General features: G+C 36.8%; 1 protein-coding gene across 3 annotated transcripts in view; it reads right to left on the reverse strand.

Annotated features, from left to right (window-relative positions):
• The window catches only part of LOC122531935 (rap guanine nucleotide exchange factor-like), a 227,733-nt gene that overhangs the window by 167,258 nt on the left and 36,216 nt on the right, over positions 1–24,259 (reverse strand). For all 3 annotated transcript variants that reach the window (XM_043660268.1, XM_043660271.1, XM_043660272.1), the window contains exon 2: positions 7,836–8,304. In XM_043660268.1, coding sequence (XP_043516203.1) covers positions 7,836–7,904 — 69 coding nt within the window. In that variant the 5' untranslated portion in view covers positions 7,905–8,304. The remainder of the gene's footprint in view (positions 1–7,835; positions 8,305–24,259) is intronic.

Genomic DNA, 24,259 nt, shown 5'->3' on the forward strand with positions numbered 1-24,259 from the left:
TTTCGTTTGGTAAAAAACAAAAGTCTAAATACAGCGTGAAAGTAACAAAATTGTAAGATTATTTGTAAATTATTTGTAAAACTTTTAACAAGAATATCCGTATTTTATTATTTGTAAATTGTAATCTATTTGCAAAATTATTATTAAATGCAAATTGTATTTGTAAAATTATTATTAAATGTAAATTGTATTTGTAAAATTATTATTTGTAAACTATTTGTAAGACTTTTAACAAGAATATCCATGTCTTTTTTAAACAAAAAACGAACTTTTCATTTTGTAAAAAACAAAAGTCTAAATACAGCGTTAGACTAACAAAATTGTACGATTATTTGTAAAACTTTTATAATGATAGCTTTAATAGATGATGCATATTTCTTACAAGAGAGAGCAACTGTCGTTTCAAACGTCCGTTAGAAAGCGATACAGATAAGGGAATATTCGCTTGCTGTTATCATTGGCTTTTCACAAAATTTTCATTAACCAGATCGTTCGTCAACGACTGTTCGGAATTAATTGTTTTTCGTGATTTTATTCCACAATGGTGGAAACGTTCGCGCGGTTCTTCTAGGCGCGAGACGCGATCGATGGCGTTTACAATCGAACGGAACGAAACGCACGAGGAAAGATAATGAAGTTGGACAGTTTTGTTAACGAGAGACGTGCGTCTATATATAGCCTATAGAGTAGGAGAGGAGGAGCACGCGAAACTCCCGCGCGCGTCAATCGTTTCCGCGAGAATGAAATTTCAAAGACTCGCGGCAAGCTTGTTCTCGCTGTTTCCGCGAAGTAACAAAACAGAGAAAAAAAACGAGAGAGAGAGAGAGAGAGAGAGAGAGAGAGAGAGAGAATATGGAAACAGAACGGGACAGAAAAAGAGAGAGAGAAAGAGAAAAAAAAACCTGTCAATTATACCCCACCGATCGAGGACGTCGGTATACAGGCGGCATTATTTGTTTAAAACTGCCGCCCAGCACCACGGCTGCTGGATCGATATCTCGCACAATATCTGAGACTCTCATTGTGCTCGAAATCGCGGCCGTTTCCCTGAATTTTCGACGTCTCCCTATTTAGCCGAGGCTTTGCATTGGTGCACGCGCACGTGGCCGCCATTCCACGCTCGGCACCGCGATTCCAGTGGTTCGCAAATTAGCACGAAAATAACGAACAGAGCCAGTGTGACGTCCGGAACTAGACCATTTCTCTTTTCTTTCCTTTTCTTCTTTTCTTCTCTCTCTCTCTCTCTCTCTTTCTCTTTCTTTCTCTCCTCCCCTCTCTTTTTTCCCCGTGAAAATCCGTCACTCGGAGATTCTACTTAATTGGCCTCTGCCGGCGACGATCGATAATGCCGGTCACGCGATCGCAAATGAAAGACGATTAAATATTCGAGACCTTACGTTTCCATGTAAATTTTAATCTCGCTGTGTTTAAAACTGCGATCAGACGGTCCGTAGATTTTAGAAGTTTCATATCTGAAGTTTCCGGAATGTAATCTGTAAAAAGGCAAGACGCCATTCAGAATTAAACGAGCAAATGTTTGTGTCTTGATTCAATACACGTTAGACACGAGTTGCACTTTGTTGGAAGTTTGGAAAACCTTCTGACACTTTGGCAGAAAATTTCATTTCGCGATTGCAATTTTTGACGTGCAAGGGGGGGGGGGGATTAAAATCTTCGAAAATTGTCAAACGGTCATGAGAAATGGCAATGGAACAAACGCTCAAACAACGAGTTCAACACCCTGTACAATTAGATGAAAATGGTTAAATATTTAAGAGCGCGTAATTTTTCAAAGCTATCTCTCTAACCTCTTGCCATGCACGTCAAGAATTTTCTGTCCCAAAATTGCAGTATTTCTTCAGTTTTAAGTATATTTAAGTATAATCCAGGCAAAAACAAATAATAAACTTATCACTTTTCAATAATTACTATCCAGTGATATTGTTGGATAACATAGTAATTCATGCACAATTTTATATATATTGACATGAGTGATGAGAGGAAGCGCGTGTGTGTGTATGGAGAAGAAAAAGGTTGGTCGGCTGTTGAGCTTTGTGTGATGAAGAAAGTTAAGTATATGTTCAGAGCTAATTGTTAAAAAAGTATTAAATTATTTCCTTTATTTCTGTGTAGTATGCCAAAGACTTTTTCCGTTATTCTTATACAATTATACGTTTTAAGTTACTGAAATAAAAGCCAAAGATTCGACAGATATCATACCGACGAATTCCAAAGATAAAGAAAGCGACGAATTTTTGTACACGGTTTGGTCGCTCGTTATGGTCCGCAATCGGTTGCCAGCGCAACTAGTTAACCTCTTGCGCTGAAATGACGCACGTCGAGAATTTTTTGTCCCAAAATTGCAATATTTTCTCAGTTTTAAGTATACTTAAGTAAAACGAAATAGGCAAAACAAATAATAAATTTATTACTTCTCAATAATTTCCATCTAGTGGTATACCGACGAGTTCAGAAAGAAAGCGACGAATTATTGTGTACGGTTTGGTCACTCGTTATGGTCCGCGATCGGTTGCCAGCGCGAGTGGTTAAACGAAAATTACGGTTGAACGGTAAAGGGAGGATCAGAGGGAAAGAGATTAAACATCCGAGAACAGCTAATTTCTCAACATTATATTTCAACCGTTCAAGATAAATTTCGGCGTAGTCGGAGATAAAGAGACCAAAAGTGTCGAAGAGACGTTCCAGGAATTTTAATCCGCTCCGCTCCATGGAGATTACTCGGACAAATTTACTCCGCGAGGAAAGATAGGTGGTTCAGGTCGAAACGGAAACAGAATATCGCCACTCGCTGTTTTCCGGTGCTTTCAAGGCATTTCCTGTTTAAAGCGAAATTCTTGCCGCAAACTTACACCGGTGCGTATGTACAGAACACTCGACGCGCTCCACCAAGTCCCAAATTTCCCAGAAATTCCTCCAAAAGCGAAATTTCACGAGCGAAGTCGAAACGGCTGAACAACGCGCGACAAAATTCCGATCGAATTGGTAGGATTTCAAATTTCCCCTGTTTCAGAAAACTTTCGCACACGCTCTGCGAAGAAAAAGAGAAATTTCACCTCGTGCGAAAAAAATTCGGCGAGAAGAAAAAGAGACAATCGTGACAGATAAAGGACCGGAAGTCGCGCGTAACAAAGCACCGCAGCTTTTTCATTAGCTCGAAAGTGGTGAAGTGTTCGCGTGGAGAACAAACACAGAGACTTTCGACTCTGCGTAATATGATACAATATGGCATAATTAATTATAATATTGCATAATTTGCTGTATTACTGTGTAACATGCTAAATGTACAGCATAGTACATTATGGTTTGGAATGCTGCTGCGCGGTATATTTCGTTATAATATGGTTATTACGTTATTAATATGGTATTATATAGTAGAAAGTAGTACGTATAATGTGGTATAATATAGTTACATATGGGGTAGTATGGTATAGAACTGTATAATATGCTGTGATACCGTATAGAATGATGTAGAACCATGTAATGTGGTGTAAGGTCGTAATATGATACAATATGGCATAATTAATTATAATAGTGCATAATTTGCTGTATTACTGTGTAACATGCTAAATGTACAGCATAGTACATTATGGTTTGGAATGCTGCTGCGCGGTATATTTCGTTATACTATGGTTATTACGTTATTAATATGGTATTATATAGTAGAATACGGTATAGTGTGGTATAATATAGTTACATATGTAATAGTATGGTATAGAACTGTATACTACGAAATAATATGTGTAATATGCTGTGATACTAGAATGATGTAGAACCATGTAATATGGTATAATAGGTCGTAATATGATACAATATGGCATCATTAATTATAATAGTGCATAATTTGTTGTATTACTGTGTAATATGTTAAATGTACAGCATAGTATAATATGATTTGGAATGTTGCTATTACGTTATAGTATGATATATATATATCGTACTATATTGTATAATACGGTGTATAAGATGATAAATAATCCGCGGAACCTTGATTTCCAAACATAAAATTACCACGTCGCAAGATCTCCATACCTTGCGACGCAGCATTCACGTTCGTCGTGTAAAAACTCCTCTGCATTTCGGGAGCAAAGGGACGAAACATAATTAACAATCGGGGAGAGAAACAAATTGGCCGGCTATTTTTTTTCCCCTAACGTGTATCGCACGCTCGATTGGAAATTATACAAAAGAGCTGTTTAAATTCGATTGCTCCTTTGTCGACGTAACGACTTGTATTGGCTCATCGCCCGTTTTCGTTCTCTCTTTTTTTTTTCTTTTTTTGTTTCGTCTCGACTCGCAACACACGTACACACAGAGGACATTTCGTTGCAAAAATTGTTCGATCGTTGATACGTCGCGCGATGAGAACGGGACACCGCGATGGAACAAAGCCCCAGCTTTTTCCGATCGCAATCAACCGCTCGACGTTCGAATTAGAAACGTACGATTGGTAGTTAGTTCAAGTCCCGATAGAACAAAAGGGGGACAGAGCCAGTTAAGGGATAAAAAGAGGACTGTCGCGGAAAACGCGTTCGAATATCACGAAACACGCTACCGTTCATAACTATTAGACCGTTTATATAACGTAACGTTATAGATTGTGTAACAAAGCGAAACAAAGGCAGTTAAGGGGTAGAAAGTATTCGTACACTAATGATTTTTAAGCAAATCCTAAAATCATTAATGTTCGTTAAATAATTTTTTGTAAAAAAATGAGTCTGTAAATATTTGGAGTATTCCGTAGAGTACGCGTTCGTAAAAAAGAAAATATCAGTCGTTTGCATAATTTGCAAAATTGATTAATTCAGCGAAATGTGAAAATGTCACAGCACTCTTCTTGTAGCACTCTTGATATAAGAGAATTTCTTATGCTTGACAGTTTAAGTTCATAACATAAACATGGTATAATTACTTTTCAATGATGATTAACATACATTAATGGTCAAAATGACCAATTTATAATTTTCGTTAGAAATTTTTTAATTATTTAAATATTCTATAATTTATTTTTATTTAACAATTTATAATAATATTTAAATTTAAATTTAATATAATTATTTAACATTATTTATATGTATAATATAATATAATATATATTAAATAAAATTATTAATTTAATTAACAATAACTTTTCGTAAAATGTACATGATAAGAGCTTGTGTACTCCATTGTACTTATTCTGTTTCTTTCATTTTAATGTTTCGAATGGAAATTTTAATCGTCGGCTAATCGAGTGTTAATCATATTAGTAATGTTGAGAAGCAGGTTAGCTGTAATTTCGCATTATTTAAAATTATCATTGAAAAATCGGCATAAAACTCGCAACAGAAGAAAAATTTACACGCAGAACTAGTGTGAAAGTCTTCGCGAATTGTTAACAGATGAAAGTTTAATTGATACATTATTTCAAATTCATCAATACTTTCTACATCTGCTGTATAGCAATGATATAGTCAGAGAGAAGATTAAACAGTTATCTGAAAACTTGGGCGATTTTCATTTCGTTTGAATTCCTACGCGAAGATTTGTCAAATGTTTCATACTAGCTTCGTTTCGCCTTTCTTCGTTTCTCTGAATGAGAAACTAATCAGAGAGCCCTTAATACTGATTAATTCTTTCGTGTCGTTTAACACGAGAATCCTTTTCGCCGAAAATTCTTTATCTCTTTCCGATACTGGAAAGGTTTATCCGATAAAGGACACTACCGAGGAATCCTACAGAGAAGTTTTAACGATATTACTTCTGAGAAAAATGAAGCCACGGAAGCAACGCGACAGAATCTTCAACTTTCTCTGCGGATTAACTCGCCAAGGGACTTTTTTGCTTCGATAGACGTTTGTTAAATCATAAATCAATCGTACGATTGTTCAGACACGGAAAGAAACTTGAATATTAGATTATGATTCACGAGATGGACTCCAATGGACAAAAAGAAAGTTGCTATTTATGAAATTACCGACTAATTTTCGACCATTTTGAACATCCTCGTGAAGAACATTGACCATTTGATCATTTTGAACGTTATAAAAAAATTTGTAATACCTGAACACCAAATATATATACATCTTCCATTAGAATTTTCAAACGAATAGTTTGTAGAATATTTATTTTTATGAATCATCCCAATTTTTGAAAAAAATCAGATTTCGTGGAATAACTTTAACCATAGCTTCAGGCATAGAAAAGGCACGATACGATTGAAAATTTTGAAGAATGAAAATAAAAATTTTCAAAAACGTAGAAAATAAAATAAAAAATAAATCTAAAAAACAGATGAAAATAAAAATTCTTAAGAACATACCTGCGTTAAAATGTTCGTGAAGTTCAGTTACTAGGAAGAAGTGTGAAAGTGTTCGATCTCGTTTACCCGTGTTTTAACAGACGATCCTTATCGAAAAATTCGGAAAGCCTTTTAACCTTCGAACCGCCTGATTGTTATTGAGAAAGCGAAGCTCTCGGAGCAAGAATTTTTCTCTATCGAAATTCCAGGATGCCAGGATACGCGCGCAAGTCCAGCGCGATTATGCAAAGATAAGAAGCGGCTGATTATTCGTTTGGAAAGTTCGAGCAGCTCTGACTGTTCCGTGGATATTGACGACGCCCTCTAACCTTTCTCGACCACCATGAAACGTAGTCACGAACGCGTGGTCTTTGTACGCTCGCGCGTAAAATCACGGATCATGGAGACAACAAACGTGCACAATACGTCGTTTCAAAGAATATTCACTCGTAAAATATTCACTGGCACAGAATTGTATTTACGTGGACGTAAAATTTTTGAGAAAGAAGAAAAAAAACGAGAAATTCGATTTTATTCGCAAGAAGTTGATAGAAAGAAAGAAATGAAGAAAGAAAGAAAAAAAAAAGAACTATGGAACTTCAGATGAATGTAAAAGTAGAATTTCTCGTTTTTGTTGGAAATCGCTCGAGAGATTTCGCATGTGTCTTGTTTGTTTTGCAAAGTAAGCGCACGGTGAAAGTCAGACGTAACCAAAGACAATTTTACTTTCATGCTTTAAACCATCCGTTGAAAGTTCAGCTCGATTAACGATCACAGTTGCACGACGATCGTGTGACAAAGAATGATGCACTTACGGTTCGGATGCCAAGTTTGTTAGATTTAACTAAACGCGAAACAGAAATTGAGAAATTCTTTAATTATAGATACACGAGAATTCGAAAAGTCAAAGATTTGGAGATTCAGCGACACAACGGTCGATGATTAAAAAGTTTAATTGATTCGAAAATTAAAATTGCTTCCTTTCCATTAATACACGCGACTTTGGAACAACGGAGGGTGGCAATGAAAGAACAAAGAAAGAGGAGAAGATAAGAAAATTTTGAAAAATCGTTGATCGCATGTTTCATCTGCTTCATCAAAACATTTATAAGTAAAAATATAGACAAATGAAATACCGCAAATCTGTCGCTGAATTTTTTTATTAACCTCTTGCCACGTCGAGAATTTTTTGTCCTAAAATTGCAATATTTTCTCAGTTTTTTCACGCGAAACAAATAATAAATTTATTACTTCTCAATAATTTCTATCCAGTGATATCAAAAAGAAAGCGACGGGATTATTGTACACGATTCGGTCACTCGTTATGGTCCGCAATCAGTTGCCAGCGCAAGTGGTTCAAGAAGTGATTGAAATTGATTTTCAGAGGGCGGGTGAGTAATTTGTTTTCTCCGAAAAATGGACGGCATGGAAAATAAGTTTGGGATAAATTGTTACAAACCTTCGTTTCAGATAAATTAGTTGTTCTAACGTATGTACTATATTACTTGTGATTACATGAGCAATTTCGTCAACTCACTTGAAGCGTTCGCCGTTCTGGATCGCGGCAGAGAGCCCTGACGAAATGTGGATCCAGATAGTCCGTCATAGTAGCCTATCTGTAGACTACTCTGCGATCCTTTTTCCTACGTGCTCCTGTGTCCTGTTGAAGCACCACTTCCTGGACATTGCCACCAGAATGGTCGCGATCCTCCTTTACTCTCTAGCCTAGCTCGGAGGCCCGATGACCTCTTCTAGGCCATTAAACGGGCCGATCCTCTGGCGATAGTCTTCGAAGTATGTTTCACTTCCATTTTCATGTTTCTCTCCACTGTTCTTTTATTTTATTTTATTTTTTTTTTTTCTAATATACGTTCGAAAGAACAACTGTTTCATTCACACGACACGAGGCATTCTAACGCCGCCTGAATCCTCCGTCTTTTTTCTTTTTCTTTTTCTTTTTCTTTTTGTTTCCAAGATCCACGATGACTGTCGTTGATCGACGAATTCTGCGAAAAGACACAAAGAGAAGAGATATTAAAATGCAGAAAAGAATTAAAATAGCAACTCGTTAACGTGTAAATTGTTCGCTCTCGAAATAATTCGTATAATCTCTCACGAACGTAGTCTGAACTTCTTTCAAACAACAACCGGCGTGTAACCAGCGTGCCCTGACAAAAGAAGCACATCGACGAGACAGCCTATAATCAAACGACCGTGTCCCCGATGGCGGCAAGAACGTCTCATTTTCGCGATTCCATTCCTCCGAGATCCGATCACGGAAAGGTCGACGAGCCTATTTCCAGTTTTGGCCGGCTATCGTTCCGTCGCATCTATCCGCAGGTGCAGCGCGCCTTAACGAGCGACTTCCGTCGCGCTTATAATTCATCTCGCGCGTATGCTGTTTCGCGATTCATTCATAATTCGTAACGGTACTTGTTTCTTTTTGCTCCCGAACGATCCGTTCGTTCGTTCGTTCGTTCGTTCCTTGCCAGCGACACGTTCGTTTCGCGTTCGAGATCTCCCTTTCGGATCTCTCTGCTGCTGGCTGTTTCCGTTTCAACTTCCATCCGCAGAGACGTTTGCGAACACGTTCGCTTGAATTACCGTCAGTTTAGTTTCGATGCAATGGAAACGAACATACAGGGCGTACCATACGAAGCTAACTAACTATTTGCTCTTGAACTATTCGCAGTAGAGGAAAATGTTTGTCGCGTCGTGGCGACGAATCTTGTTTAGATGGTCGTACTTCGAGAGATTTCGAGGTGGTTTCGCTTTTTTAAACGGAACTGTACAGTTTCGGGACGTCAGCCAGGTTAACCACGGTTGCGCTGGCAACTGATTGCGGACCATAACGAGCGACCAAACCGTATACAATAATTCGTCGCTTTCTTTTTCTTTTGAACTCGTTGGTATAACATCACTGGAGTAGAATATATTCAGAAGTAATAAATTTACTATTTGTGCGTTCTGCGTATTTTGTTTCACTTAAAACTGAGGAAATATTACAATTTTGGAAAACACAAAAATTCTCGACGTGCGTGGAACGTCATACCAGCGCAAAAAAAGGTTAATGTTTCAAGCTTATCTTCGTTGAGCATTCGTTAACCTTGGAACACCAACCTAGTTATCTGCGTCACTATACTTGTCTCGACGCCCGTTACAAAACTGATAAACTCAAGATTATACAGTGAACTCAAAAATATACAGCTCTGTTCAAGAAAACGATAAATCACTCTGAAATCTCGGAAGCTTGATCACAGAGATAAGATTTAAAACGTCCTCGCAACAACGTAAATTTTATATGAAACATTTTTTTTCCTACAACGAACGGTTTAAGAGAAAATTGCATTAAAGGTTAGCTTCATGTGGAACGTCCTATACATACATACATGCAATAACTACAGGCATACGTGGAATTGCATCAAAGTTCGATAGCTTCGAGATGTGCGTTCATTGACTGTTTCCAGTCGGCATCGTTCGCCATCGAATATTCAGTCATTGAGTATACAGCGTACAATTTTCCGGGACTGATTCGAGACATTGACGCGTGCGACCAGGTCGCGTAGAGAGAGAGAGAGAGAGAGAGAGAGAGAGAGAGAGAGAGAGAGAGAATTCGGTGAAAGAGAGAAGCTGTACCGAACGCGAGAAGATTAATAGATTTCTGGGTAGTTGAATCGATGTTTATGGAAGAGAGAAAGTAGGAAACGGCCGGGTAAATAACCGGAGATTCACCTTTGGGAAATGAATCGATGAGTAATGAGAGTTGATCAACGCATCTTCGCTGATTTGCAGATGAATCTCAGACAGGTAGAGTTACGTTGCAGTTTTGGAGTTTTATTGCGGCAAAGCGTTAACTGTAGAAATGTTACAGGCGGCAAATCGATCTTCCACAATCTCGAATGTTATCAGTTACTCCAATCTCTCTTGACCACCATCTGACAAATTCACTTCTGTGCACTCGACGAGCGTTGAAACCCCATTTTCTCGGAAGCACGAAGCTTCCAATATCCAAATATTAAAATTATTTTTCCTGGCCATGAATTTAATATACCTAGACTAATATATCTAGTTGATCATGTTTCGTACAAACTAGTGCCAGTTTCGCGACAGCTATCTTCCGAAATTACGCGATTTACGTGACCGTGCCGCTACCAACTGTACAAGCACCGCGATGAAGTTTACAATTTGTCGTAAACGTGGCAGGTATTATTCGTGCAGCGTGTAACAACCGGCGGGGCCGCAGACGTCGGAGAGCAGAGACGTCGGCCAACAAACGTCGAAAAGCGAATGTAGGGGACCGAGAGGCATCGATTTCTCGGTTCATTCTCCGACCTTGGTGTATGTAACGTCACGCGAGCCACATACCTAACTGCCTTTGCATCGGAGGCAGTGCCAGCGACGTGGGTACCCGCTGCCACCGAGCGACCAACCATGAAACGCGGAGACCGGGGTCCATTCGATCCGCGGATGTATCGCGATCTGATATCCCGCGCGATGCGTCGATCCCGCAAATCAACTTGATAAACTGCCAGACGCGTGGCGCGGATACCACGCTAGCTAGGCGAGCTAGACCACCGAGTTGTTCGACTTTTTCCGAGTCGCTCGGCTTTCATATCGACATACTATTTTATACATACGTAGCTATTTACTGAGATTGCCTATTGACGTACCCTGTGTTCTAAGAGATTTTGTAATTGTAAAATTCTACGAAGCATATTCGTACGATTGGTTTTTTTTTTAGTATTTAAATTAATCTTCAATTCTGTGGATTATTATTATTATTATTATTATTATTTTTTTTTTTTTGTACCTGTGTATTCCAGTTTCTCCAATTTTTTTCTGGATCATCGATACGAAGCAAAGGATTAAATCATTTTCTCTTCACCGTAGAAAAAGTTTAAGCAGAAATTTATTTCCGCCATTAAATATTACAAGTGTCAAATACTCTACTCTGGATATTTCCTACATTTGTGTTACAATGCATTGTACTACACGAATTTTTGGGGAATTTAAAATTTAGAAAATATCTTGATATTATAATGTGACTATAAAATATTAATATTAATAAAAAAAACTAAAAAATTAATATTAATAAAATATTAATATGATTGTTAAAACATTTAATAAACGACGCAAATTTTATGTCTATCCACGTCATTACATTTGTCGGGAAATCAACTAGTTAGGAAACTAATTGGAATTATATTTTATGTCTGAAATCGAATTTTATTTTGCGACAGAATATAGTTGTACGGTAAGGAAGAAATAAAAAGTCAATCAAGTTTCTAAAACCGGCGTCGAAACTGTCTTGCAATCAAGTGACAAAATAATGGTTGCCTTATCTTTTGTTTGACGTCATGATACGTAAAAATTTCCGACGAACGTACGTTTCTGTGTACAATTAAAGGCATTGCATTCCTCGCTAAAAATAAGTGTGCTCGGTCGGAAGCAAAGATCGATCGATTCCCAAGACCTCCGTGAATTTGTTTTTTTTTTTTCTCTTCTATCTCTCCTTCGAACGGAAGAATCTGCACTTTCTCTTCATTTCGATATAAATATTTGAATATCGAGCATAGTTTCTTCAAATATTGGAGTTGCTCGTGGCTCTTTCAATAACGTTTGCATAAAATATCTAACACGAATCGCGGTGACGTGAAAATGCATAATCTCCCGTTTAATTTCGTAAATGCGTTTTTAAACACTGATACAAACTCGCATAAAAATAAGAAAAGTCGAGGGGTTTGAAAATTCGGCAGTTTCAGAACTAAGAGCTTGAAAGTTTCGAAAGTTCGGAGAACGAATTTTCGAAAATTCGAAAGGTGAAAATTTCGAAAGTTCTGTAATCAGAAAATCCTGGAGAAAGGTTTCAAATTCGAGCTTCGTCGAATTGCAAAAATTCCAAATTACAAGACTTTCAAACTACAAAAACATAAAACATCTCAGAGTCCAAGAGATTTCTTAAATCTCGAGAATTTCGGAGTTGAAGGATTTCGAGTAAAAAGAATACTCGAAGACTCGATTTCGTCTGATACAAAAGAGCGAGGATTAAACGAAAGCAGGTATTAAACTCCAGATTAAAAATTGACTGTTTCGTGTTGCCAGACGTACTGTTCGACGATACACAATTGCTGAGCGGTAATTTTCGAATTGAATAGCGGCCTATAGTAGGTGAATCTACGTTGCTGGCGTAATCGACGACGATTTTTCTTTTTTTTTTTTTTTTTCTTTTTTCCCCCGCTTCAGCCATTCTGCGAACGGGACGCAATTTTGCGGGATCTGAAATGGTAAACCGTGTACACAACGGAGGCCTACCGAGATCTCCTGGCCTTTCCATCGTTGTGCAGAAAACGGAGACACAGAACGTAGAGACTGATAATAAGCTGCGCCAGAACGGACTTCCGCGACAATGGTTCTTCGGTGAGACACTTTCAATCTTCGATCTAAACCGTCTGCTAAACTTTTGTGCAGACGTGCTCTAGCCAGCATCCACGGTGTGCAATTAACCTTGCTGATTGGAAACATCAATGTCCAACGAGACTCGCAATTTTTTTTTTCTTTTAACTTTTCTAATACTCCGTCTGTGCCAAATTAATTGTCACATCTAGTGTCTAAATATCGTCAAATAAAATATAGATAAAATTTGGTAAAAAATGGACAACGAAATTTTTCTAATCTCAGGCAATATTTAAACAATTTAATAGTTTAATCTCGGGCAATATTTAAAACAAAAGGCAGTTTTCGGAATAAATTACAGCTTCAGGTTTACTATAATTTCTATTCTGTAGTGATTAAATTATTACTTCAGGTTTATTGTAATTACTACATATGTGGTAGACGCTGGCCTACGAAGGGCGGGGAATTAAAATTTCAATCGGCGAATAGCCGAGGAAAGTTGTAAATTTTTCAGATCAAGCCAGCGCGAAGAACGTAGTCGGAGGCATCGGTGAACAGCAGCGAAGCGACGAGAGAGGAACGAGCTGCATCGACCTTGCGGATCGTTTCTGTTTGCCACTCCTGTTGCTCGTTTTATCCTTCCCCTTCGCTTCTTCATCTTCGCGCAGTCCCGCCCGGGCTCTTTCTTCCTTTCGAAAAGAAACTTGCTGAGCCGGCGTCTCGTTCACAACTCGTCCGGTACCCCGTGCAGGCACGCTACTCGGCCCTCGCGTGAAACGGAATGTCAAGAGAAGAAAAGCCCCGCGCGTACGCGCCAGCAAGAAAGAACGCGTCCTCAGCGTCTCGAGACACTCGGGAACGTCTCTCTACTTCGTACGATTCGGTTTCGTGGTTTTCGTACACGCGCCTAACAAAGGGTTAGGCCAGGGATGGCCACTTTTAGTGACGCACAGAGCAGAGTTATTTAAAGAAATAGTAGAATATTCGAGCAAGATATTATTACTGTTTATTATCAAGTTATTTCGTCTTTTCTCAATGCTCTTACACGTTTATTATTATTAAAATTAGTTATCTTATTAAAACTTTTTTATTATATTTTTATTTTATATTTATTATGTTTATTTCATTGTGTTTAACAGAAATTATATTATTGGTCATTTTCACCACTTTATAGCTAGTTCTAGACGAAGCGTACACCTGTCCGGTCGATTGATTTCATTCGCGGAACGCGTCAGCCAGTATCTCGGCGCCATTCTACGAAACCAAAGATGGCAATTATGCAAGCTTGCCGATGCATTCGATAGCAGAGCCGGGTTCTATCTGGCGCGGCAGTTCCCGTTTTCAGCATACGGGATGACTTTCGGCTCATGGCCTATATACGGGGAGGTATTTTTATCGGTGAACGCGCGCCTCGTTAAAGACGCCATACGTTCGACCAACGCGGAGACCAGCAGGAGGAATCTACCGATCATAAGATTTTCGGCCTGCTGCCTCGTCTTTCGTTTGTTTGCTCTTCTATACGGTGGGCCGAAAGTTTCTTCTCGACTATTTTTTTTTTTTTTCTTTTCAATAAAACAGACGTGTTCAACCCTATTCCCACACTGTATAATCATAGTTGGAATAATTGAATAAGAATTTTATTATTTGAATAATTTTCACCACGAATGTTCGTGATGTCCCTTTTAACGAGCAGATCTCCCTCCTCCTCTTGATGTGAAGCACACAAAAAATAAAATAAAAAGAAAAATTTTAGAGGAGCATCTTGAAAATACTCTTCGTATTGCCTATCTATCTGTATCAAACCAGATATTGATGAACTAGTATCTAAACAAAGCTCAGTGTTCTTCTCATTTAAATTTTCATATCTTTTTTTAATTAATATAAATATATTTTTCTTTGCATTGGACTGATAAAAAAAATATGTAAACTATGTGCGGTGCTCGATAAATTTTTGCTGGCCAACGAAGCCTAGAAGATATCTAAAAGGTTGGTGCATGAAAATATAAGAAAAAACTAATTTTGTTAATTTTAAATTAAACTTAAGTTCAAACATGAGTTTCTTTTCTCATCGTGTTTTAAAAATGATTTCTCTCAAATGTTGGCCGCCTCTGCGTTCGCAAATTTGTACTTTATTTCTGGCCCACCCTGTAAAATCGAAACGCGAGTTTACGACGCGACGAGATAAGTATCGAGAAAAAGAATTTTTTATTTTATTTATCGTTGGAACATTGATTTTCCTTTATTTTTATTTTTTTTTTTTTTATCAAGGATAGTTGTTTTAATTAATTCCTTGAATTCAGGACTTTATTGCCTCGAGATTTAAAGAAGTTATCGAGTTGCAGCTGCATAGTCGCGTACTTCGTTTATTATTACAAAATTATTACTAAGAAGTTTCTCTTTAAATTTACTTCCGAGTTTCTCTATGAGAAGATATTATAAAATCATTATAATATACTTTCTAAGTAGAAATTTCATTCTGGAAAATCGAGTTTCATAAATTTACAAAGTAGTAAAACAAAGTGAGACAGGATTTTCCGTCGAATTGCAATGAATTCTTGAAGGATTAAAATATTGTTACAGAGGTAATAAATTGCAATTAAAATTTACGAGGATACTGTCCCGACAAGAATTCACTGGAACTTGACGAACTCTCGATGAATCGAAATCTCGTGCAAATTCAAAGAGTTGATTAAACTGCAATAAAAATCCTATCGTTGTTCGGGCACACGAAGTAACACGATGCAAAGGTTAATATTTAGACTGGAGGATAGTTCAGAATTTTACGATCCTGCGCCAGTCCGGCAGTCAGGCTAAGCTAATAAATTTCGCTAACCTAATTTCTACTGTGCATTTATTGTTAAAACACGAAACAGTGTACACACTGTACGCAGTTTCATTACATGCTAAATATAACAGCGCATGTATCGAGTAGTTAAAAACAAGCCGATTTTCACCATTTAATTTCTAACTCGACCTACTCGCATTGTCGATTAGCCTATTTTCTTATTTCGTGACGATCGATCGTCTACAGAAAAGTTTTCGGGGCAAATCGATAACATTTGACATCGCGAGCTTGATAAAGAAGATGTTACATGTGTGTACATACGCAGCAGTATGTATGTAGCTCGCTCTTTTCGAAGCAATTCTGTAGATGTTACGTTCCACTTACGACCAGCTCCATACACTACGTTTCATCGTACCGTGAATCATTTATAGACGAATCATTTAAAACGTATTCCAATTGCTTTAAGATACGCGTGCTTTATTGTAAATTAATCGGTTAACTAGTGTCACAAATTATTTGTCACTTTGCTACTGATGAAATTAAACGATGAAATAATTCGCAAGAGAATCGTCAATTGTCGAAAAAATTTTTATTAATCGAGACAAATCTGAAATACATGCGACGCTACAATTATAGAAATGAAATAATTGTAAATTACTTACTTCCAGTTACCGTCGCCATTTTTTGATTAAAAACTTTCGTGTTTCGAAAGAAGAATTTTTATTAATCGAGACAAATTTGAAATACATGCGACGCTACAATTATAGAAAAGAAATAATTGTAAATTACTTCCAGTTACCGTCGCCATTTTTTTGATTAAAACCTTTCGTGTTTCGAAAGAAGAAATATTCGTACGATTATCAATCAGCAAGTTTCCACAGTTGGGGAATCTCGGAGTTTCCAGTTTACTCGGCAAATTCGAGGAAAGCGGAAACAGATCGTTGATCGTCTTGACGATCCACAAATTATAACAAGTGGAGACATAATCATAGCGTGACGGTCGCGGGATGAAGCACGCTGTATCCGTCGCAAGCGTGTACGGTAACGCAGCAGCAAGGGTATTATTACACGAATTATTACGCTTATCATCGCGGAGTAACGACTCCGGGGGGGAGTTGCGTCATCGTTCGCGCCGTAAACTGTGAAACGTTAAAAATAATTTACAATTCCGAAAGATTAACCGCGCGAATAAATCCGCCCTGGAGGACGGGGGGCGCGTCCTGGCGCGATCGTTCGTACGAAATTATCTCTGGTTCATTTTTAAATGACGAATATTTCACGGCGAATAAATCCAATCGAGGCTAGGCTTTTTGTTTTGGAAAATGTTTTATTTCTAACGTGGCGAGAAGGCGGATGAAATTTACTTCACGCGTAACAATAAGATAATCGCAAATTATAAAGATCATGAACGACTTGGCCGTTGGACGAATTTGTTTTTATACAAACAAGTCGAAGGAGAAACCTTGGGAAAATTTTATTTTTGACAGAATTTATTTCACGCGTAACAAGATAATAGCGAATTATAAAGATCTGACAGATTTAGCCGTTTTACGAATTCTTTTTTTTTTTTTTTTTTTTTTTTGTACACGAATCAAAAAAGAAACTATTGGAAAATTTTATTTTTAACAGAGAACGTGAATTAAATTTACTCGGGCGTGACAATAGGATGATCGTGAAGTTACACAGATTGTAAAGAACTTGGCTGTTCGACAAATTTTTTTAACAAACACATCGAATTTTTGGAAAATTTCGTTTCCAACGAAACGCGAATTAAATTCACTCGAATGATCGTGAATTGCGAAAGGCATAAACAACTTAGCCGTTCGACCGTACGAATTTTTTTGCAAACAAGTCAATAGCGAGATTTTTGGAAAATTTCATTTCCAACAAATCGCGAATTAAATTTACTCGCGTGTAACAATTGAACGATCGTGAATTACAAAAGTCATAAACAACTTAGCCGTTCGATCGTACGAATTTTTTTGCAAACAAGTCAACGGAAGGAAAGCGCGATGTTATTAATAAATTTCGTCGCGGAAATTACGCGCTATCCAATAAATTTGTGGCTTTCGACGACAAACTCGTTAATTATCTTAATCCAAAATCGTACGCGTGATACACTAATCCCTCAACAGATAGATTGCATTCCAATATATTTCTTACTTTTCTTTATTGCATCAAATACGTGACTTACATACTCCAAAATTTGCATAACACGAAAATAGGCATCGTAAGGGAAATGATAATATTCGGTTCTGTTTTATTTCCAATACAAAGGCATAAGATGATTAAATCATTTAAATCATTCTTTCATAAGTGACACGTGAAATTGACAGAAGAATTTTATTACATTCGGAGAGATTAACTTATTTTCCTTTGACCAGACAGTATTCTCGATATTGATTTAGTTGACAATTTTTATAAACGAAATTTAATACTACAGGCATGCTTTAATAAGATTTTGACAGTATTTTTCAAAACGTTCAATACATCGCGAATTTTTATACGTTATTTTCGATTGATTTTATTTTCAAAAAAAAAAAAAAATAAAAAATAAAAAAACCTGTATCTTCCATGTTTATCAGCAGTAACATCAATGATAATTTAATCAAATCTCCCGTTCAATTTCGTTTCTCGTAAATCTCGCATAAATACCCAATCGTGTTCTGCCCTGCACGTTCGACGAAATATCTCTTAAATCATGTTCGATGGCATCGAATATCGAAATCTGTCCAAGTAAATCCTCGAAATCGATGAGCAACGAATAAAAACGAGTGGAAGGGGAGCGCGTGATCACGACAGACATTTCATGTTGCACGGAAACATCAAGGAAACAAAAGAAAAAAAAAGATTATAAAATGTGGCACGGATCGGAACGACGCACGAAAAGCGAAGGGGGCATGCGTATCGGTTGTGTGCATGCGGTGCACTAACTGCACACAAACGGTTCTTTCTGACACCGAACGGTGTCCGCAATATCGTTGACAGCATCTCTGGATCCAATCTAGATCGTTCCGTTCAGCTCCCCACGGTACAGAGGTGGTAGCAAACTGCTGACAAACACGGACTGTCCCGCTTCGCGCTGTCAATCATTATGAAACCCTATGAAGAAAGTAGCTAACGGTGAGACACGGCCACCTCGTTGTTAACCTGAATCGAGGAATTAGAGACTCCCGCTCTCGAAAATCTCGAGTGCGTTTTCGAGTGAAATTAACTTCTGTTGCGAGTACGCTGTTATTACTATATGGTGAAGAGAATATGGTATGGAACGTGGAATTTTTATGATGGTGGCATATAAACCGAAAATCCATAATTCTTTTTATTGTATATGGCGGTCAATTAATTTAAGAGAAATAATTTTTGAAGCGTGATGAAAAAAAATCGCGTTTAAATTTTATAACTTTTGACAATGAAATTTGAATATTCCTTTCCAATGACTATATAACCATACATTTTTTTTAACAAATTAGTCAAATTGTTTATTACATAGTCTACTAATCATATTTCTGAACGAATTTCACTAATCATGCGTAAATAAAACCTTTAATTTTGAAAATAAAAACGAAATCGAGTACTACTAAACATAGAAAAATATTTAGTGTAAAATATAAAATTGAAACAAAATTAGTTCAAATAATTGAGTCAAATGTTGTTACAATATAAAAATAATTTACTATATAACTGATATTGTAATATTTAAATAAAATCATGAAGGTTTATTCAAAATATTTTTTTAAAGAAATAAATTACAGTACAAAATAAGATTTACAATGATTCTATTATAAATATGAAAATTTACTTTGAAATTTAAACCACTTAAAAATTATTAAAATTAAAATTAAATCAGTGTAAATTTATATTTATATATAATATATATTAATAAAATCTTAATTATCCAAGTTAATATTTATTACATAATTTGTTATATTCGTTCAATTTCGTGACGCCAACATCTTGTCCTTTTTCCCTCCTTTGCTTCTTTTCCTTTTTCCTTTTTCTCGCGAGCTCTTGCTCAACTTGCGATCGCGAGCAAGAATCCCGTTACGTGAATTATCCTCGATTTCTAGGACAGTGGCTCGCGCGAGTGTTAATCGGCTAGCACGGGCCGCTGAAACGCGGCTATCGAACGCGTCTTTGATCGAGTCCGAGCGAACGAGAGCCGACCTCTGAAGAGATCCTTGGCCTACTACCACCCTGAGAGGAGCCCGCTCTGTCAACGTAACGAGAGCCGACGAACTACACCGTTACCATTAGCACTAGCCAACGTGCACCCCACGCGCAACGATTAGAAAACGCAACCGGCCGACCTACGCCATCGTAATACGCGTACATCCTCATTAACTGATGCACGCACCGCCCCCTCCCACTAATCCGCGCGCCTTTTTCCTTTTATAACATTTTATTAATTCGACTTTGCCGCAGCGCTTAGCCGCTGTTTTTCTAGAACGAACATAATACCGCGTAAGATAACAACATTGAAAAGTGGGCGATTCCAGTGGTCTCGTCAATTTTACGAACCCAAACGGTGCCTTTTTCTTTTATTATTTGAGTCTTCTATTTTTTTTTTTTTTTTTTTTTTTAATTTTTACGCCTCGCTGCTTCAAACTTGTAGTTACATAGCAGATTATCCAGCGACTTTGATATTCGAACGTTAAATAATAAAGCTGTTACAATTTTGCAAAAGGAAATAATATAATCTCCTTTGTCCCAACGATAGTCAGCTGATTTGCAGGGTGAGATAACATTGCGCGACATATAAAAAGTGAATCCAGTGGTCCCATTTTAATTTTTTACGCGATAAATGTAGAAAAATATCTTTGAAAAAAGAGAGAAAAGAAAAAGGAACTTAGGGCAATCGAAGTAGGAACTTTATTTTACTTTGAAATGAGACCAAGTATAAATTGTTTGCGACTTTTACAAATTATTTTACCTTTAATTGTTACATGATTTTTACGAAAATTATAACAGTTTAAAGTATCGACAATTTTCCTTATCGTTATGTCTTCATGCTTCCCTTTTCACTTCAATAATTTTAGCTTCAATTATATTAAAATTAGGAAAATTATATATTTACATATTTATTTAATAATAATTAGTTTACTTGGAATTTTATTTTCAAAAATTGTATGTATACTAATAATAATTAATTCATTTGTAATCTTATTTTTTGGAATTATATATATATGTCAACTAATTGCTATTTCTTCAGTTGTTCATATAAGAATTTTCCTAAGTAATTTCCTTCGTATCTCCTCAGACTTTTTACCTTTAATTGTTACATGACTTGTGATGATTTTTACGAAATTATAACAGTTTACAGTATCGACAATTTTCCTTATCGTTATGTCTTCATGCTTCCCTTTTCACTTTAATAATTTTAGCTTCAATTATATTATAAAATTAGGAAGTTATATATTTACATATTTATTTAATAATAATTAATTTACTTGAAATTTTATTTTCAAAAATTGTATGTATACTAATAATACTTAATTCATTTGTAATCTTATTTTTACGAATTATATGTGTATGTCAACTAGTTGCTATTTCTTCAGTTGTTCATATAAGAATTTTCCCAAGTAATTTCCTTCGTATCTCCTCATACTTTTTACCTTTAATTGTTACATGACTTGTGATGATTTTTACGAAAATTATAACAGTTTAAAGTATCGACAATTTTCCTTATCGTTATGTCTTCAGGCTTCCCTTTTCACTTCAATAATTTTAGCTTCAATTATATTAAAATTAGGAAGTTATATATTTACATATTTATTAAATAATAATTAGTTTACTTGGAATTTTATTTTCAAACATTGTATATAATAATTAATAATAATAATTAATTCATTTGTAATCTTATTTTTTGGAATTATATATATATATGTCAACTAATTGCTATTTCTTCAGTTGTTCATATAAGAATTTTCCTAAGTAATTTCCTTCGTATCTCCTCATACTTTTATTACTACGACAAAGACGTTGAACCTTAGGTATAACTGAAGCCTCGGTACAAACCAAAGTTGCCTCTTTCAGATACATACACGAGTTACCGAGTTCCGACCGTATGTATTTGTTCGGTATTATTTAGCAGTTGGACGCGTGCGAACCCGAGAAGGAAAAGCGGGCTTCGCGGATGGAAAACGTGGTAATCGGCGCACAGTTGGGAAAACTCGTGGTAATCACTCGAGGGAAGCTCGTTGCCATACTTTTCCTGTGAATCCTGTGCAATTCCGCGAGTACTAATGCCAGCTAGAAACTCTCCTCCAACAATAGACAATGTCTAACCGAATAACGTACAACTTATTTGGTACGGTTGTGCCTCCCACAACTGATACAGTTACAAGCAGTTTCCTTTTTCTTCTCTTTCCCACAAATTTTTCTTTTTTTTTCTTTTACATATAATTTCAGAGGTCTACTTAACTTTTAATGATGTTCACGGAGCATTTCCTCCAAATTAACGGGTGAGTGCAAGCACGCGTGTTCCTCAAGAAATCGATTTAATTTTAGAAACAACTTAATCATGCATTGTCAGCTTATACATTTAGCTGCGTGACATTATATAGTTATAAAATGTTTGTTATATTAACAACATATGTTTATTGTTGTAATAACAATATATTTGTGATATTTACAACAGCGATAAACCGTGAGACCGTCGTCAGATTTTCAAAATAGTAAAAAATATCTCTGTAATATTATGATTTTTACTTTTATATTTATTGCTGGAGTAATGAGTCAATGTGACGAGCGTTTGTAGATAAATCGCGTACAAAATTGGAGGTTCGAGAAAACATTGACCTCGAACATATTTGTATTATTCTATTACTAAAAGACAGCAAAAATTGTTTAAAATTTTTCAAATTTTGCTCATAAAATCAGAAATCCGTCAAATTAGACCTAGTCTTATTAGCCAATCCTATTAGTGATATGTCAGAAATTTTAATTTAATTAAACTTTATTGCTAATTTCTATCGCTGTACCGTCGTGTGCGTAACATTTTCAATAATTATTCGCAGAGAAATTCAAAGGCTACTTCGAGATTCAGTTTCGCGCGCTTCGGAGAGCAAACTGAACAGTTTCGAGAACAGTTTCGCCAACTAGCTAGCAGCCAGTTTCAATATTTACGCGACAGAAACGGTGGCTTTAAGGAATCGCCGGGAATAGGGGAGAAAAAAAGAAGCGTTCAGACATTTTTAATACTTGGCGAAAAACTAAAACAACCCGGAGCTAGGCGCTCGACTTTTTCGACTGGCGAATTCAGAGGATCAGAAAACCATGGAACGCGCGGCTCGAGGGCGCGCGCAAAAGGGTGAATAAGGGGTGGCAACCCCTCTGATCTCCGGCGCGCTCTCTTACGCCCTTTCCTCTTCAAGCGACGCTCGAGTCCTCCAACTAACTTGGGGAGGGCACCTGCGACAGGTACTTCGTTCTCGCGTGGAGAACGCCACTTCGTGTACACTTTAAAGTAGACGGCCACCGCGGCTGCACCGTTACTACCGTGCAACGATTTTTAATAAAAATCCTCGAACGAAAAGTATCGGAAAGTGTCGAGGTGTCGTCTTTGCCACTTTCTCGAGAAACAAACAATAAATAATAATAAATTTATTACTAACAGTAATACATTTGTAACAATAATACAGTGGAACATAAACGGTTACTATACCCATTACGAACAACTCCAAGTTCTCATGAATAATTTCAGCCCTGATATTATCTGCCTTCAAGAAACAAATTTCGAAAAAAATCACCATCCTACACTAAAACATTTCAATACCTTCGTCAAAAACAGGGAATAAACGAAAACCACACCAGCGGAGGAGTGGCCATTGTAATTTCGGACAAATATGATTCTACTGAAATCCCATTAAATTCAAACTTCGAAGAATGCCACACCACAGAAATACGAAATCAACGCAAACATAAACTGACTTCTCAAAATGACATACAAAAAGTATTAAAATATCTCAAAAACATAAAGTACTACACACATATCTAATGGCACCGCCGTCGCTAATGACCTTGCTGTCGATGCGACATTAAAGAAAAATAGAAGAAGAAGAAGAAATTTGAAATTTCAGAAGAAACAGAGACCTTCTTCCGGTGTGTAGGTAAATATTTTATATACTGTTGTAAAAGTTATTTCTTTCTCACTATACATCGATATTGACGTATATTTATTGTCGTTGTATCAACCATTTTGATCAATTACGCTTGATCTCGATACACGATTACCAAACATTCCCATTTCGATCTTACAGTCGTTTCAGCGAATGAAAAGGAAATTTCGGGAAAATTGAAACACTGTTCTAAGAAAATTTACGAATGCAAACGCGTCGTCACATCGCCGAGCAAACGAATTCGCTGCACGATTAATAATAGACATTCCACGTTTGCTCGAACGTTTCTATTTGTGAAAACACCCTCGTGAGAAACCTCCCCTCGGAACAGCCTGTTCCAGGTTCCAGCTCGCGCAATCACGATCATGTGCATTCATCCGAGAAGCTAGCAATCAGAATCGAGCAACCCGAAGATAAGACGGCAATAATTACAGCTAATTACACGGTTATCGACCGAGATCATCTCGCCTTGAACAAATCTTCCCATCGTTCCGTAGAACCAAAGTAAAAAAAATAAATAAACAAGCGAAAAGTGTTAAAAGTTCAGCAAAGTTACTAATTGCGACATCTCTGATCTGAAAGGTCTACTAATATTTATAGCCGTATTTGTTATTCTACCGTTTTATATACTTGTGTGTATGCGTGTGACTCTTCGTTATTCTTTGT

Source organism: Frieseomelitta varia, unplaced genomic scaffold, assembly GCF_011392965.1.
Source record: "Frieseomelitta varia isolate USP_RPSP 00005682 unplaced genomic scaffold, Fvar_1.2 scaffold_428, whole genome shotgun sequence".
NCBI lineage: Eukaryota > Metazoa > Arthropoda > Insecta > Hymenoptera > Apidae > Frieseomelitta > Frieseomelitta varia.